The sequence below is a fragment of the Lithobates pipiens genome, unplaced genomic scaffold (assembly GCF_037356315.1).
Source record: "Lithobates pipiens isolate NorthernLeopardFrog02 unplaced genomic scaffold, aLitPip1_a1.2 Scaffold_27, whole genome shotgun sequence".
In the NCBI taxonomy this organism is placed as follows: Eukaryota; Metazoa; Chordata; class Amphibia; order Anura; family Ranidae; genus Lithobates; species Lithobates pipiens.
In genome coordinates this window covers 9,921,479-9,938,946 of record NW_027507788.1, presented here as the reverse complement: position 1 = coordinate 9,938,946, position 17,468 = coordinate 9,921,479, and the positions used below count along the sequence as shown (strand labels likewise).

Here is a 17,468-nt window from a genome sequence, read left to right as displayed (position 1 = left end):
TTGATTTTACTAAAGGCAAATAGACTGTGCACTTTGCATGCTCAGTTGCTCCAGAGCTTAGTAAATGAGGGGAAAGCTCTGCTGACTCATCATCCAATCACATGCAAGCAAAAATTCTTTTTTTTTTCTTTTCTTTTCTTTATTTTCCTTGCATGTGATTGGCTATTCTCTGTAAAGTAAGGCTCTCCCTCATTTACTAAGCTCTGGAGCAACTGCACTTGCAGAGTGCACAGTCTGTTTGCCTTTAGTAAATCAACCCCAATGGCTTTCATAAGCAATACATCCTAAAAAAAAAAAAATGGTGAAGGATCTAGCTAGGGTTAGTTCCTTTAGTCCCAAACGGGAGCGGAGGACTAGGGAAGATTACCAAAATCACATTCGTAAACAAGTTGTAGTGGCCCAAAACTGCCACTAGATGTCAGCATACTACCAAAATTGATAACGCCATACCGTTCCATACAAGACATAAAAAAAAAAATACATGAAGGTAAGGCAGAATGGCGGCGATGTGCCGATTTGGGCGCATGACCTCAAAACCAGAAACAGACAATGTACTAAAAATGTACTGACCTCCTTCCTATAGAAAGCAATTGAAGAATCTTTCTCTAATATGTATAAATGAGATGGATACCAACCCCCCTCCCCAACGTAAATTTTTTATTGTTCTTCTGATATTCTCGGCAGGCGCAGCGCTCGGCGGAGGAGGAGGAGCAGCAGCACAGGAAGCAGCTGTGTCGGGAGATCCTGGAGCTGCGATCGGAGCTGCAGCACTTGCAGGAACAGATCCAGAGCGCAGAGGGGGAGATCCTCAGCCAAGGTGAGACAGGACAAGTTCAGCGACAATGTGTGTGGGGGGGGAGAATATATACCTAAGTGTCAGTCCAGGGACCGGGTGGATCCAGACTTTATTGTTGGGATGACGCGGTGCCCGGACTGATATCCGTGACGTCAGCAGAGAGTGGACTTCAGACCGACCTGAAAACGAGTCGCAGGAGTGCAAAGCGAATTTCACTCCTGTGACTCGTAGGAGAAGCCCAGCCAAACAAGCTGAAGCTGGACTTCTCCTTTAAGGCAGCGCCGGAAAATAATGGCGGCTACACAAAATATTGACACTTTAAGCCAATTTTGGACATTTTCACTTAGGGGTGTCCTCACTTTTGTTGGCAGCGGTTTAGACATTAATGGCTGTGTGTTGAGTTATTTTGAGGGGACAGGAAATTTACACTGTTATACAAGCTGTACACTCACTACTTTACATTGTAGACAAGTGTCATTTCTTCAGTGTTGTCACATGAAAAAAATAGAAGAAAAGATTTACAAAAATGTGAGGGGTGTACTTACTTTTGTGAGATACTGTGTGTATATTTTTGAGCCTCTGCAATCTCTGCTCTGTGTGTTTCATACTGGAGAGGGTCAGAGACTGCCGACGTGACGCGGGAGAGGGTCAGAGACTGCCGACGTGACGCGGGAGAGGGTCAGAGACTGCCGACGGCGTGAATGTAAATCTTACTCTTGCCCAAGTCTTATACCTCCATCGTGTTCTTCTAGCTGCCGGTCAGTGTTGTGGTCACTATGTACATTATATCCCCACAGAACTGAACAGCGAGAAGTCGCAGGATTACCGCCGCCGCGCTCTCCTGCTCCGGGCGTTCAGTAAGAAGAGAGATGAGGAGTGCGAGATGCTCCGGGAAAGCAACGCTCGGATACAGTACCGCTGCGAGCAGCTGCAGGACGTCAGCCGGTGTGTAGATGACCTCAAAAGTCCCGTCCGTTCACCGGGCGGAGAGGATTGTGTTGGTTGTCGGTGAATGTCGGGTGTCCAACATTCTTACGTTTTTTTTTGTTTTTTGTTTTTTCCCCCTGCAGAGTATCTCAGAGGGAGATTATATTTCCTTTGTTGGAAGGTGACTCTGCCAGCGGCACCTTACCGCAGCCTGAAGTGATGGTAGGTGACCCCCGTACCTCTTCTGTCTGAACTTTGTCCTCAACATGCCATGATTGGAGCAGAACTCTAGTTTCACAATACCTCCCATCCTGGGGGCCCCTTACAAATTTATTTATTTATATATATATATATATATATATATATATATATATATATATATATATATATATATATATATATATATATATATATATATACACACGCACACTGATCAGCCATAACTTTATTATCACCCACCTAATATTAAGGAGGTTCAGAGTCTCTTCCGATATTCGCTCATCCACTCCTTCAATAACCAGGTATGTATCACTTTAAGAGCCAAGTTCTACTCATCTATGAAATCCACTAAAAGTACTCCAATCAAATAAAGGCGGCCATCTTGTAATATTGCCACGATTTCTCAATTTATTAAGATAGATTGCACTCACGATTGAGAAAGAGATCAAAACCGCATATGATAAAACAGATCCCACTTCCAGCCTACGTGATGATGTCACCTGTCTTCACCCAACACGTTGCGTCTCTTGTTACGTGTCTTCATCAGGGTAAAGGAACCTGTGAAGACAAGGAATGACGCCTTTTTTTTTATATTCCCCTGTTTTGGTTATAATTGAAGACTTCTAAGATCCCCGTTTTCCTTTTGCAGAGGGACGTCCGGGACGTTTGCCAGGTGCGCTTGCTGTTTTTGCGCTCTCTCCGGGATGATTCCATCTCTTCTTCGTAAGTATAAGCCTCCTGCCGGGAGGTTTAGCCGCCTTCTCTGTTCTGTTATTTTTCAAATTCCTTTGCGTCCGTTCTAAGCCTAACCTTTTTATTCCACGCAGGACCGGAGGGGATGAGCTTCGTTCTCTGGCACACCAGCAATGGATGAGCATGGCGGAGGTGAGCAATTTTAAAAGGCACGCTCCTATTACATGGGACCATTTTTTCATATTTTTTTTTTTAATTACTTCACTTTGAATATAGTGGTGAAGGTTAGAGCCTCTGACCGGTATTTATTGCCATCTATGTCTGTATCGAGTCTGTCTTTATATTGGGACAAGAAGGGTCGGCCATGAGCCAGTTGGGATTTTATTTTGCACAGCGCTGTCAGATGAATGCTGAATAGTATTGGCTTGGAACTGGAAGTTAGGAAATATGAAAAGAAAGCTAAGTGTATCCCGTTTATATTAACCTATCAAACATTTTCATGTCCCGTAGAAGGTCTGGAGCTCCCATCCTCCCAACCACATTGTCTCCTCCCTGGAGCACCTGGCTCTGGAGGCCACGCGGGATATGAGGCAGCTACAGTCCTCCCTTGCGGCTGACCCCTCCCAGACCTCCAGCAGCATCTCTGAGACCACCGGTGATGGCCACGACAGCAGAGATGCCTTGGACACCTCCAAAAGGGCAAGGTGATTTCTCCATAAGTATCTTTTTATAGATCCGAGAGAGCAAATAAGAAAAAAGGGCCACCTATAACAAAAGGTAGACCTAGGATGAGTTTATTCTGTATTTGATACATTATATCGCCTAAAGTAGATGGACACCTGACCATCACATCTTTATGATCTTGTTGGACATCCCATTCCATCCATGGCCTTTTAATATAGCGTTCCCCCGAACCCCACAATATGGAGTTGGCCTCCTCTTTGTGGCTATACCCTCCTCTACTCTGGGAAGACTTTCCACAAGCTTTTGGAGGGTGTCTGTGGGAATTTTGTGTGATCAGGCATTAATGTTGGATGATGAGACCTGGTTCACATGTTGGGTCACCCGCTAGGCGCCAAGAAAAAAAAAAAGACCTGGTTCCCATGTTGGGGCTTTTGTTGGGTGCCAAGAAAAGAGACCTAGTTCCTGTGTTGGGTGGCTCATATTGGGCACCAAGAAAAAAGACCTGGTTCCTCTGTTGGACCTCTTGTTGGGCACCCAGAAAAAAGACCTGGTTCCCATGTTGGGCCTCCCATTGGGCGGCAAGTAAAAAAGACCTGGTTCCCATGTTGGGGCTTTCGTTGGACGCCAATAAAAGAGACCTGGTTCCTGTGTTGGGCGGCTCATATTGGGCACCAAGAAAAAAGACCTGGTTCGTCTGTTGGACCTCTTGTTGGGCACCAAGTAAAAAAGACCTGGTTCCCATGTTGGGCCTCCCATTGGGCGCCAAGTAAAAAAAAACCTGGTTCCCATGTTGGGCCTCCCATTGGGCGCCAAGAAAAAAAGACCTGCTTCCCATGTTGGACCTAGCACTGGGCGCCAAGAAAAAAAGACCTAGTTCCCATGTTGGGCGCCAAGAAAAAAGGCCTGGTTCCCATGTTGGGCCTCCCATTGGGCACCAAGTAAAAAAGACCTGGTTCCCATGTTGGGCCTCCCATTGGGCGCCAAGTAAAAAAGACCTGGTTCCCATGTTGGGCCTCCCATTGGGCACCAAGTAAAAAAGACCTGGTTCCCATGTTGGGCCTCCCATTGGGCACCAAGTAAAAAAGACCTGGTTCCCATGTTGGGCCTCCCATTGGGCGCCAAGTAAAAAAAACCTGGTTCCCATGTTGGGCCTCCCATTGGGCGCCAAGAAAAAAAGACCTGGTTCCCATGTTGGACCTCGCACTGGGCGCCAAGAAAAAAAGACCTGGTTCCCATGTTGGGCGCCAAGAAAAAAGGCCTGGTTCCCATGTTGGGCCTCCCATTGGGCACCAAGTAAAAAAGACCTGGTTCCCATGTTGGGCCTCCCATTGGGCGCCAAGTAAAAAAGACCTGGTTCCCATGTTGGGGCTTTCGTTGGGCGCCAAGAAAAAAAAAAGACCTGGTTCCCATGTTGGACCTCGCACTGGGTGCCAAGAAAAAAAAAGACCTGGTTCCCATGTTGAGCGCCAAGAAAAAATACCTGGTTCACATGTAGGGCGCCAAGAAAAAAGACCTGGTTCACATGTTGGGCGCCAAGAAAAAAGACCTGGTTCACATGTTGGGCACCAAGAAAAACACCTTGTTCCCTTGTTGGGGCTCATGTTGGGCGTCAAGAAAAAAAGAAACGTTTCCTGTGTTGGGGCATTCGTTGTGCGCCACCTGGTTCACGTATTGGACCTTACATTGGGCACCAAGAAAATTCAAATGTTGGGCGCCAAGAAAAAAACCTAGTTCATGTGTTGGGCACCAAGGAAAAGACCTGGTTCATGTGCTGGGGCTCATGTTTGGCGCAAAGAAAAAAAAAAGACCTGGTTCACGAGTTGGGCTTCACATTTGGTGCCAATTTAAAAAACAAAACTATTTAATGAGTTGGGCACCAAGAAAAAAGACCTGGCTCACTATCGGCATGCCAATTCATCCCAAAAGTGTACCGGACACTCGAGTTCCTCCACACTAAACCAGTCAAAGCTTGTCTTTTTATGGAGCTCGCTTTGTACACAGGGGTACCGGTAATGCTGGAACAGAAAAAAACTTTCACCAAACTGTTACCACAAAGCTGGAAGAGAAGACTTTTCTATAATGTCTTTTGTATGATGGAGTATTATCAGGACCCTTCACTGGAGAAATATCGGAACTCCATCATTTAGAGGGCGGGGGAGGGGGGGGCACATTCTTTTGGCCATATAGGAAGGTGTGGTGGTCAGGTGTCTTCAGATTTGCCCATATAATGTAGCTGAACTTGCAAAATGCCACATTGAATATAAGTTATGGGACATGCAGGTGGTTTTCTGGGTAAAATTTTTCAGGTTGGTGATTGGTTGTCGGTTCTTTTCAGATCTTACTATGAGGGTGACCATCGCAACTCTGCAGACGTTCTCCCGTCCTTTAACAGTCTGATACAGGTATGTATGTCGCCAGCATCTCTTGTCTGTTACAGCAAGCCGTTACTGCCTACATACCGTCAGATCTGCTCTATATACTTAGCAATATCTTGGAAAATTTTCAAAAAGAAATTTACAATGTATTTTACTGCAAACTGTTATTGTAAAATTTACCTGAAAGGTTTTTTTATCATGTCGATTTAAATGTTTGCTGTGCCATATTTCCATAATTTTATTACATATTGAGGACTTTCCTCAAGTTCTCCTTTGTAATGGCCAACTGTATTTTCGGAAATGTGACTGACTTCTCTTTGCCGTTATTTAGACAGGTGTTAGCTGCACAGTGATGCAGCTTTCTAGTCAATCTTATCACTATGGTAAAAGAATACCCGAGGGTGCATTAAAAAAAAAAAAAAAACTGTTTATCCATCAAAGCTTCATGTACATTTCTTAGGTGCAAAATTGAATGTTCTTAGGCTATATCCTGCAGCTTAAATGTGGATGGGGAAAATATGGGATCATGGCCAGTAGGTGGCGCTGATGAGCTTACTTATTTTCTGTGATGCTCTGCGCCATCTAGTGGCCATAATGTATTCTCCCCATTCACACGGTCTGTGTGTTTTTTTTTTTTTTTTTAGTTTTTTTTTTTATTAATATATGCACTTTTATAGATTGAAAGAGTTTAAAAAAAAAAAGAGAGTGCGGAAACTTTAAAGAACCCCTCATAACATTTACACAGCAAACAATATAGCCCAGGACATGTGTCTGAGAATATGAATGAAAATATATATATATATATATATATTATAATATAATTTTAGAGAGAGAAAATATATAAGATTGTGGTAGGTGTATTTATACAAAATAAAAATAAATGAATCTGCCTATAAATTCATTCTATGTGAATGGGGCAAGGAAAAATATATTGTGTGTTTGTAGGTATATATATATATATATATATATATATATATATATATATAATATAATATATATATATTTTTTTTTTTTAACCCAGTCACATAGAATGAATTTATAGGCAGATTAACTTTTATTTTGTATAAATACACCTACCACAATTGGAGAGATTGCAAGAACTGCAGACAACCGCTAAAGCACATTCTTCACAATTGTCTGTGTAATATGCTTATAGTAATATGGAACAGCAAAAAAGTAACCATTTCTGCTGTATGAGAGCAGGATGGCGGGGGTTGGGGTGTATGTTAAAATTTCGGGAAAGTGTTAAATCCTAGAAGGGAACTTAGAAAATAATTTTTGCTCTGACAGGTTCTCCTTTTCTTTCTTTCTTTTTTTTTTTTTTATTTCTTTTATTTCTTTTTTTGTGTCCTCAGGAGGGCTGGGGTGAGTCCGTCAAGGTGACCTCAGAACTGCGCTCTGTGCAGCACCAGATACAGGAAGTGTCAGAGCCCCTGGCGGCAAAGATACAGGAAGTGCACAAATCCCTGGCAGATGACCGTGAGATCTCTCAGCTCAGCAGGTGGGTGACCCAAAATCATTATTTTTTTATTTTCTTGGGTCTGTTCAGTAGTTCACCTAAATCTGTAATAAAAAAAAGGGAACATTTGATTTAAAAGTGGCATTAGCACATTGATGAGGGTGTAAATGAGGAACCAGGTTCAGTCTTTTTTTTTTTGGTTGCAGTACTTTTCTATAGACCTTTAGGTGGTGCTGTTTGGACTACAGTAAAGATTTTTACTGTTTAGGTGCGCCATCTGCAGGCTGTGGTTGGGTATTGCACCCTGTAAGCTAAGCCATGTCTTTTAAGGTAAGCTTTCCTTGTTCCTCTCCCTCTGGATGGATGTCAGGGCCGCGTTTGATGCCGAGCTGCGTTCCGTGCTCCTTCGAGGAAGTCAGGAGGCTTTGTTGCAAGAATGTCGAGCGTTACAAGAAAGCGCCATGGAGCGGAAGCAGGAAGTGAAACTTCTCCAACAGCATCAGCAGAACATTCAGGACTCCTGCCTCCTGCTGGTCAGTCTGTTGCACTACGCCTCTGTGCTCACCCTCCGCATTCTCTGTCTTTCCTCTTCAGATCTCTGACTTGTTACTTTGTATTACAGGACAAAAAACAAAAACAGATCCAAATCTTAATAACGGGAAACGCCACAGCCAAGTCCCAGATACGCCGCAGCTGCACAGAGGTGAGGTCATGTTTAAAAGACGCCTTAATAGGGACCATTGAATGTGTGTATTTTCTTTAAGGGGTTAAAGTGTTCCCTCGGTGTGTTTACTAATGGTATAGGGGGGGATGGGCTGCCTGGGACAACACAGAGATCCGTGTTCCTGCATAGCAGAAAGAGAGGATCTCTGTATCATCCCCTGATAGGATGGAATCTGCCTTGTTTACTTCAGCAGATCCCCGTTCTGTCTCTGCAGGGAACGATCGCGGGCGGCCGGTGGACATTGTGTGCGCCGGAGCCGCTGATTGGCTCCCCCACTGGCCAATTGGCACCCGCACCCACAGGTTGCTGTGTACGTGCCCAACGTACACCTACAGCGATTCAAGCTGCCGAGCCAACGGGGTGCGATATAACTGCGGTGGAGGGGAGGATTGGGGGGATATAGGTGGATGGGGTGGGGGGGGTTGGGGGGTAAGGGTTGGGGGGGGTGGTGGGGGTGTGGTGGGGTTGGTGGGTGGGGTGTACACACTTATGCATTTAGGGTTTTGAATTTTTGACCTGTAAGTTGTTTAATACTTGTTAGATTTATTTTAATGATGTTTCTATAGATTATATATATATATATATATATATATATAATCTCATTTAATAGTCATTAGATCTTCTTTCTCCTTTCCTTCCTTTCTTCTTTCTCCTTTCCTTCCTTCCTTCCTTCCTTTCTTCTTTCTCCTTCCTTCCTTCCTTCCTTCCTTCCTTCCATTCTTCTCCTCCTTCCATTCTTCTCCTTCTTCCTTCCTTCCTTCCTTCCTTCCTTCCTTCCTTCCTTCCTTCCTTCCTTCCTTCCTTTCTTTCTTCTCCTTCTTCCCTCCTTCCTTCCTTCCTTCCTTCCTTTCTCCTTCTTCCTTCCTTTCTTCTCCTTCCTTCCTTCCTTCCTTCCTTCCTTTCTTCTCCTTCCTTCCTTCCTTCCTTTCTTCCTTCCTTTTCTTCTCCTTCCTTTCTTCCTTCCTTTTCTTCTCCTTCCTTCCTTTCTTCTCCTTCCTTCCTTCCTTTCTTCTCCTTCCTTCCTTCCTTCCTTCCTTCCTTCCTTCCTTCCTTCCTTCCTTCCTCCTTCCTTTCTTCCTTCTCCTTCCTTTCTTTCTTCCTTCCTTCCTTCCTTCTCCTTCCTTCCTTCCTTTCTTCCTTTTTTCCTTCCTTTTCTTCTCCTTCCTTCCTTTTCTTCTCCTTCCTTCCTTTTCTTCTCCTTCCTTCCTTTTCTTCTCCTTCCTTCATTCCTTCCTTTCTTCTCCTTCCTTCATTCCTTCCTTTCTTCTCCTTCCTTCATCCTTCCTTTCTTCTCCTTCCTTTCTCCTTCCTTTTCTTCTCCTTCCTTTCTTCCTTTCTCCTTCTTCCTTCCTTTCTCCTTCTTCCTTCCTTTCTCCTTCTTCCCTCCTTTCTCCTTCTTCCCTCCTTTCTCCTTCTTCCCTCCTTCCTTCCTTCCTTCCTTCTTCCCTCCTTTCTCCTTCTTCCCTCCTTTCTCCTTCTTCCCTCCTTTCTCCTTCTTCCCTCCTTTCTCCTTCTTCCCTCCTTTCTCCTTCTTCCCTCCTTTCTCCTTCTTCCCTCCTTTCTCCTTCCCTCCTTCCTTTCTCCTTCCTTTCTTCCTTCCTTTTCTTCTCCTTCCTTTCTTCCTTCCTTTCTTCTCCTTCCTTTCATCTCCTTCCTTCCTTTCTCTCCTTCCTTCCTTTTCTTCTCCTTCCTTCCTTTCTTCTCCTTCCTTCCTTTCTTCTCCTTCCTTCCTTTCTTCTCCTTCCTTCCTTTTCTTCCTTCCTTCCTTTTCTTCTCCTTCCTTTCTTCCTTCCTTCCTTCCTTCCTTCTCCTTCCTTCCTTCCTTCTCCTTCCTTCCTTCCTTCTCCTTCCTTCCTTCCTTTCTTCTCCTTCCTTCCTTCCTTCCTTCCTTTCTTCTCCTTCCTTCCTTCCTTTCTTCTCCTTCCTTCCTTCCTTTCTTCTCCTTCCTTCCTTCCTTTCTTCTCCTTCCTTTCTTCTCCTTCCTTTCTTCTTCTTCCTTCCTTTCTTCTCCTTTCTTCTCTCCCTTCCTTTCTTCTCCTTCCTTCCTTTTCTTCTCCTTCCTTTCTTCCTTCCTTCCTTCCTTCCTTCCTTCCTTCCTTCCTTTCTTCTCCTTCCTTCCTTCCTTTCTTCTCCTTCCTTCCTTCCTTTCTTCTCCTTCCTTTCTTCTCCTTCCTTTCTTCTCCTTCCTTTCTTCTCCTTCCTTTCTTCCCCTTCCTTCCTTCCTTCCTTCCTTCCTTCCTTCCTTCCTTCCTTCCTCCTTCTTCCCTCCTTTCTCCTTCTTCCCTCCTTTCTCCTTCTTCCCTCCTTTCTCCTTCTTCCCTCCTTTCTCCTTCTTCCCTCCTTTCTCCTTCTTCCCTCCTTTCTCCTTCTTCCCTCCTTTCTCCTTCTTCCCTCCTTTCTCCTTCTTCCCTCCTTTCTCCTTCTTCCCTCCTTTCTCCTTCTTCCCTCCTTTCTCCTTCTTCCCTCCTTTCTCCTTCCTTCCCTCCTTTCTCCTTCCTTTCTCCTTCCTTCCTTCCTTCCTTCCTTTCTTCTCCTTCCTTCCTTCCTTCCTTCCTTCCTTCCTTCCTTCTCCTTCCTTTCTTCCTTCCTTTTCTTCTCCTTCCTTTCTTCCTTCTCCTTCCTTTCTTCCTTCCTTCTCCTTCCTTCCTTCCTTCTCCTTCCTTCCTTCTTCTCCTTCCTTCCTTCCTTCTCCTTCCTTCCTTCCTTCTTCTCCTTCCTTCCTTTTTTCCTTCCTTCCTTTTTTCCTTCCTTCCTTCCTTCTCTTCTCCTTCCTTCCTTCCTTCTCTTCTCCTTCCTTCCTTCTCTTCTCCTTCCTTCCTTTTCTTCTCCTTCCTTCCCTTTCTTCTCCTTCCTTCCCTTTCTTCTCCTTCCTTCCCTTTTTTCTCCTTCCTTCCTTTTCTTCTCCTTCCTTTCTTCTCCTTTCTTCTCCTTTCTTCTCCTTTCTTCTCCTTTCTTCTCCTTCCTTCTCCTTCCTTGATTCATTCCTTCCTCCTTTTTTTTTTAAATTTTTTATTTTTTTTATTTTTTTTTCCTGTTTTTGATTTGTTTTCTGTTGGATCCAAAAAAATTATGGATGCACAGATATATTGGTCACTGAAAATAGTTATGTTATTGGTGGTTTGCTGATAGAAGTAACAAAAAAATGCTGATAATGGCATGCTGTGTCCCATTGACTTGAATGCAAAAACACCCCATATTGACTGGAGTGCAAAATCGCGTCCCGTTGTTTTCAATGCAAAAACGACCCCTATTGGTTGCAGTACAAAATTGCGTCCCGTTGACTTCAATGCGAAAACACCCCCTATTGTCTGCAGTGCAAAATCGTGTCAAATTGACTTCAATGCAAAAAATGCGTCCCATTGATTTCAATGTAAAGACGCCAGCCACATTATTACAAATTGAAAAACTGTCTGTTTTCAGTTTTGTTTTTGACCTAGTACATCCTGAACTTTCGGTTTCGGCACCGGAATTTTCGTTTCTTGGCACCACTAGAAGAAAAATTTGGATAGAAACTTGTTAATTTTTTTCCCAAACGGCAACATCCTTTTTGTGGCTCAGCACTGCTGAAAATAAAACGTGCAGGCATTTTACGAACCCCGTCACGACTTTGTGTACCCGGCTGATGGAAGTGGAGCTTTTTTTTGAGGGCTCATAGGCACATGTTGGTTGGGCGGGGCATGCTGGGAGTTGTTGTGCCCCCCCTCCTGCTGTCCTGGGTGATGAGCGACTGACATTTGGCGGTGTTGTGGATCGGAGTAATGAACAGGAAATTTATACTTCAGTCTGGCATTGTTCATGGCTGACCTTCCTCTGTCTTCACACTAGGTGCAGAAGTTCGTCACGGAGAAGCTCCTACCGCGGCCGCAGGAAGTCTCCCTGGAGTCTCAGCGCCTGAAGGATTCCATCATGAAGGACGTTAAACACTTCTCTGCCATCTCCCTCCCGGCACTTCAGAAACTCTGCGCAGACGGGTGAGCCCTTCCCTGGCCAGACATGGAAATGTATGGCTTTGCCTTGGCTTGGGACACCCAATGTGACTCCTGGCCCTTTAAGAGTTCTAAAAGCTGGGAGCCGGAGGCGGGCATTTGTGTCATGTAACCGCTGTGATTGGCTGTCGCAGCAGTCACATGATTCGGAAAGCTCCTGATCGCCAGTACACATCAGGAGCTTTACCGATTCCGCCCCCCACCAGCTACAGTGCTGGGAGCACGCTCTGAGCATGGTAGGTTGAAACACCAGGACCGCATATATGTAGCCGCACGGCAACCAAGGCCCATCCGCAGAGAGGTCTCCTATATGCGTACAGCCGGCGCCAAGAGGTTGTAAACCCTCACATATATATCCAGGGAAGTGACTGGCCTCAGGTGACCTACAGAGATGAAACAGATCCTCCTACATAAGTTGTACCTGTTTATCTCTTCTCTACAGCTATTCAAAGTCCTGAATTTCTTTTACAGCTTGTCTGAGCGTTCAGAAAAAAGGGGCGGAAATCTGAAGTTACACATTGCAGATCTCAGTGAGGAGAGCTGTTAGAGCTGATTGGAGGGAAGGGACACACACACACACACACTACCCCAGCACACAGGAACAGAGCTAAAGCTGTCAATTGCAGGCTGTGGAGCTCCCCCACCCCCATCACTACTTTATTTATTTTTTCTCTTGGTGCTATGAAAAGAGGAAGGAGGCAGCAGACAGATGTGGCGCTTAGTGCTCTGGATTGAGACACGTATGCATTATAGAGGTATATGCTTTGTTCAGGTTTCATGTCTGGGGTTTACAACCATTTTAACCACTTAAGGACCGCCGTATTGCCATTATACGTCATCAGAATGGCACAGGCAGGCACAATCACGTAGATCTACGTGCCTGCCTTCCAGCGGGTGGGGGGTCCGATCGGACCCCCTCCCGCTGGATACGGCGGTCCATTTCCCTCCAGCAGCGATCCGTGATGAGGGGATGGCCGTTGGTTTTCGGCCACCCCCTCTGGATCGCTCCTGGCCAATGACTAACTTCCTCCCACTGTGTATTGTTTACACAGGAAGGAGGAAGTGATGTCATTCTCCTCGGGGCGGTCTTTTTGACCGGACTACGAGGAGAAGACTAATAGTAAGTGTGCACCAACACTACACTGACATGTAGGTACACACAGGTACACAAATTGCCCCTAGTTAACCCTTTCACCCCCTTTTGCCAGTGTCACTAAGCGATCATTTTTCTGATCGCTGCATCAGTGTCGCTACTGTCGCTAGGTAGCTAGTTATTTTTTTAGGTTCACCGCCAGGTTTTTATATCGCTAGGTACCCCGATATACTACCCAATAATGGTTTTAACATCCTGATTGCCCCTAGTTAACCCTTTCACCCCCTTTTGCCAGTGTCACTAAGCGATAATTTTTCTGATCGCTGCATCAGTGTCGCTACTGTCGCTAGGTAGCTAGTTATTTTTTTAGGTTCACCGCCAGGTTTTTATAGCGCTAGGTACCCCGATATACTACCCAATAATGGTTTAACCCCCTGATTGCCCCTAGTTAACCCTTTCACCAGCGATCACAGTATAAGTGTCACTGGTGACACTGGTTAGCCAGTTAGTTATTTAGGTTCCCCGTCAGGTTTTATATAGCGTCAGGGACCCCCATATACTACCTAATAAAAATTTGAACCCCCTGATTGCCCCTAGTTAACCCTTTCACCACTGATCACCGTATAAGTGTTACGGGTGACTCTGGTTAGTTTGCTTTTTATAGCATCAGGGCACCCACCATTTATTACCCAATAAAGGTTTAACCCCCTGATCACCCGGCGGGTGATATCAATTAGGTTTTAGGGTCAGGGTCTGCGTCGCCCCAGGCAGCGCTAGGTTAGTGCCAGTACCGCTAACACCCACGCGCAAAGCATAAACCTCCCGTAGTGGTATAGAATCTGAACAGATCAATATCTGATCTGATCAGATCTATACTAGCGTCCCCAGCAGTTCAGGGTTCCAAAAAAACGCATTGTTAGCGGGATCAGCCCAGATACCTGCTAGCACCTACGTTTTTGCCCCTCTGCCCAGCCCACCCAAGTGCAGTATCGATCGATCACTGTCACTTACAAAACACTAAACACATAACTGCAGCGATCGCAGAGTCAGGCCTGATCCCTGCGATCGCTAAGGCCGCGTACACACGCGCGTACTGTTCGCCCAACCTTGTCCGCTGAACAGTGTTTGGGCGGACAGTCCGCTCGTGTGTGGGGCTTCAGCGGACAGTTTCAGCGGACAGTTGGCCGAACAAGGTCTTACGGAAATTCCGAAAAACTGTCCGCTGAAACAAGGTTTCAGCGGACTGTTCGCTCGTGTGTAGGCTTGTTCGGCCAACTAAGTCTCGCGCATGCTCAGAAAGGATTTCCACGTCGGAAGGTTGCATTGCAGTGTATAGGACGTCGTATTTTTCGTCCCGTCGTACGTGCCGTTCACGTCATCGCGCACGGTTTCAGCAAACTGTTCGTCGTGTGTGGGCATGTCCGTCCATGCTAAGTTTGAGCGGACTGTTTGCCGAAACTGTTGGACGGACAAAGTTGGGCGAACAGTCCGCGGGTGTGTACGCGGCCTAACAGTTTTTTTGTTAGCATTTTATATTTAAATCCGGAAGGCAGTGCTTGGTTTTCGGGGTCCCGTACGTGGCTAGGCTCCCAAAAAGTCCCCCACATGTGGTATCCCCGTACTCGGGAGAAGCAGCAGAATTTATTTTGGGGTGTAATTTGACTTCTGCCCATAGCATGTGTGAGCAATATATCATTTAGTGACAACTTTGTGCAAAAAAAAAAAAGTTTGTAATATTCCCGCAACTTTTGGCAAAATATAAAATATTCCATGGACTCAACATGCCTCTCAGTAAATAGCTTGGGGTGTCTACTTTCCAAAATGGGGTCATTTTGGGGGGTTTTGTGCTAATTTGGCATTTTATGGCCTTCGAAACTGTGATAGGTAGTGAGGAGTGAAATCAAAAATTTACACCCTTAGAAATCTTGAAGGTGGTGATTGGTTTTCGGGGTGCCGTGCGCGACTAGACTCCCAAAAGTCCCACACATGTGGTATCCCCATACTCGGGAGAAGTAGCGGAATATATTTTAAATTTTTTTTTTTTTGTCATTATTCAATCCCTTAGGACAAAAAAAATAAATATTCAATGGGCTCAACATACCCATCAGCAATTTCCTTGGGGTGTCTACTTTCCAAAATGGGGTCATTTGGGGGGGGGGTTGTACTGCCCTGCCATTTTAGCACCTCAAGAAATGAGATCGGCAGTCATAAATTAAAAGCTGTGTAAATTCCAGAAAATGTACTCTAGTTTGTAGACGCTATAACTTTTGCGCAAACCAAAAAATATACGCTTATTGACATTTTTTTTTTACTAAAGACATGTGGCTGAATAAATTTTGCCCTCAATGTATGACTAAAATGTAGTTTATTTGATTTTTCTTATAACAAAAAGAAGAAAATATCTTTTTTTTTTTTTTCAAAATTTTCGCTCTTTTTTCCATTTATATCGCAAAAAAAAAAAATCGCAGAGGCAATCAAATACCATCAAAAGAAAGCTCTATTTGTGGGAAGAAAAGGACGCAAATTTCGTTTGGGTGCAATATTGCATGACCGCGCAATTACCAGTTAAAGCAGCGCAGTGCGAAATTGGAAAAAGACCTCTGGTCCTTAAGGTGTTTATTGGTCCGGAGCTGAAGTGGTTAAAGGATAAGTTAACCTTTTTAGAGCATTTACACCCGAAAATACATGTGTAGCATGTTATAGAATGAGCACCACATAAAGGTCACCCCATGTAAAAAAAAAAAACTATTTTTGAATAATGTTTTCTGGGTTTTTGGTGGGAGTGTGTTTGTTTTGTTTTGGGGGGGGGGGGGGGGGGCTGTGTGTGGGTTTTTTTTTATTTTTATTTTTTTTTTGGGGGGGGAAGGTTCTTCTCCTTCTCCTTCTTCTTCTCCTTCTCCTCCTCCTTTTTTTTTTTTTTTTTTTTTTTTTTTTTCCTTCCTCTTCTTTTTCCTTCTTTCTTTTTCCTTCCTCGTCTTCTTTCTTCTTTCTTTTTCCTTCCTCGTCTTCTTCTTCCTTCTTTCTTTTTCCTTCCTCGTCTTCTTTCTTCTTTCTTTTTCCTTCCTCGTCTTCTTCCTTCTTTCTTTTTCCTTCCTCGTCTTCTTTCTTCTTTCTTTTTTCTTCCTCGTCTTCTTCTTTCTTCTTTCTTTTTCCTTCCTCGTCTTCTTCTTTCTTTTTCCTTCCTCATCTTCCTTCTTCTTTCTTCTTTCCTTTTCCTTCCTCTTCTTCTTTCTTTTCTTTTTCCACTGGCATTGCCATTGGCTTTTTGCCACTGTCCTTGATCTAATTTGCTGTCCTCTCATTGTTAATTTTTTAGTGTAAATGAAATCCCGGCTCTGGACCTCTCCATCAATCGTCTGATGAACCCCCACTGTCCGTACTATAATGTCTACAAAGGGATCTACACAAGTATCGGCCTACCTTTATATAAGGTAAGTCACTGCAGGGACCCGGGTTCCTAAACGGTAAATAATGCGTTCTAGGTAGCACAGCAGTCACTTTTATCATATTAGTTTAACGCCTTCCCATTGGCCACTTTTGAAGAGATCATGATGCTGGAGGCGTTTCCTGGGCTGCCCGAGGTGTGATCAGCCATCACCATGATCAGGTGATCAATAACTCACCCTACCAGCTAAAAAAATATGAAAACTAGTAATAAAAAGAATTAAAATTATAATAAAAACTATTTGAATTTTTGAATATGATCCAGAGGAGGGATTATTGGAGTGATATAGAGATGAGAAGAGGGGATATTCAGATGATTCATTCAGAGATGAGAAGAGGGCATATTGGAATGTTATAGAGATGTCCGTATGTCTTTTTTTTTTCCCATAGCCCTGATGAAGAGGGCACTCTCGAAACGCGTTGGCTGCAGTTTGGATTGTCCCCCTGACTTCTGTCGGACTAAAGTTGCATCTGGGCCTCTTAGTGGTGGTGTGGCACTTCAATTAAAATTTTATGTTGCATCGCACTACAAGGCAAGGAGACCGGTGGAGAGCCTTGCCGGGGGGGAGTCCCCCACCCGGAAACCAGATTACTTACATCAGTTCTTTAAGTGAGATGACCCCTTTGGGTCCCACTCTATCTTTCCACTTTCTTCAACTGGAAGCTATCGTGACTGCGCTGTCGCAGTGCTGGAGGTGTGCAATTGAGCGTGTTTTTAGCAAAAAGTAGACATGTGGCAGCGTGGAAATAAGGCCCACCTCTGTGCAGCCACCTATATTATCTGTATGTGAAATGTGGGAACGTGGCCGCCACATAAATGGTAAATCAACCAATCTTGGCCCCTGAGAGACGATCATTAGCATTGCCGTTGAAAATTACTGACACGAGGGCGGCCATTTTGTTCTTTCGCCAAGCTGACCGTCTCCCTTTTGAACTCCCAGGCTCCTGAGACCATCCTCAGTCACGTCGCAGATATGAAGAAGCAGCTTCTTTTCCTGCGTTGCCAGTCAAACAGCCGCAATCAAGCCGTGAATAAGATTCAGAAGCAGCTGCGGAAGAGCCAGAGCC

General features: G+C 44.7%; 1 protein-coding gene across 1 annotated transcript in view; it reads left to right on the top strand.

Moving 5' to 3' along the window:
- Positions 1 to 17,468, top strand: part of HAUS5 (HAUS augmin like complex subunit 5) — a gene marked incomplete in the record, with an annotated part of 32,882 nt that overhangs the window by 9,153 nt on the left and 6,261 nt on the right. Inside the window, 13 exon segments of the mRNA XM_077456404.1 lie at positions 685 to 817; positions 1,594 to 1,741; positions 1,867 to 1,945; positions 2,592 to 2,665; positions 2,770 to 2,827; positions 3,146 to 3,339; positions 5,655 to 5,721; positions 7,050 to 7,195; positions 7,524 to 7,686; positions 7,776 to 7,856; positions 11,703 to 11,848; positions 16,273 to 16,387; positions 17,342 to 17,468. Coding sequence (XP_077312530.1) covers positions 685 to 817; positions 1,594 to 1,741; positions 1,867 to 1,945; positions 2,592 to 2,665; positions 2,770 to 2,827; positions 3,146 to 3,339; positions 5,655 to 5,721; positions 7,050 to 7,195; positions 7,524 to 7,686; positions 7,776 to 7,856; positions 11,703 to 11,848; positions 16,273 to 16,387; positions 17,342 to 17,468 — 1,531 coding nt within the window.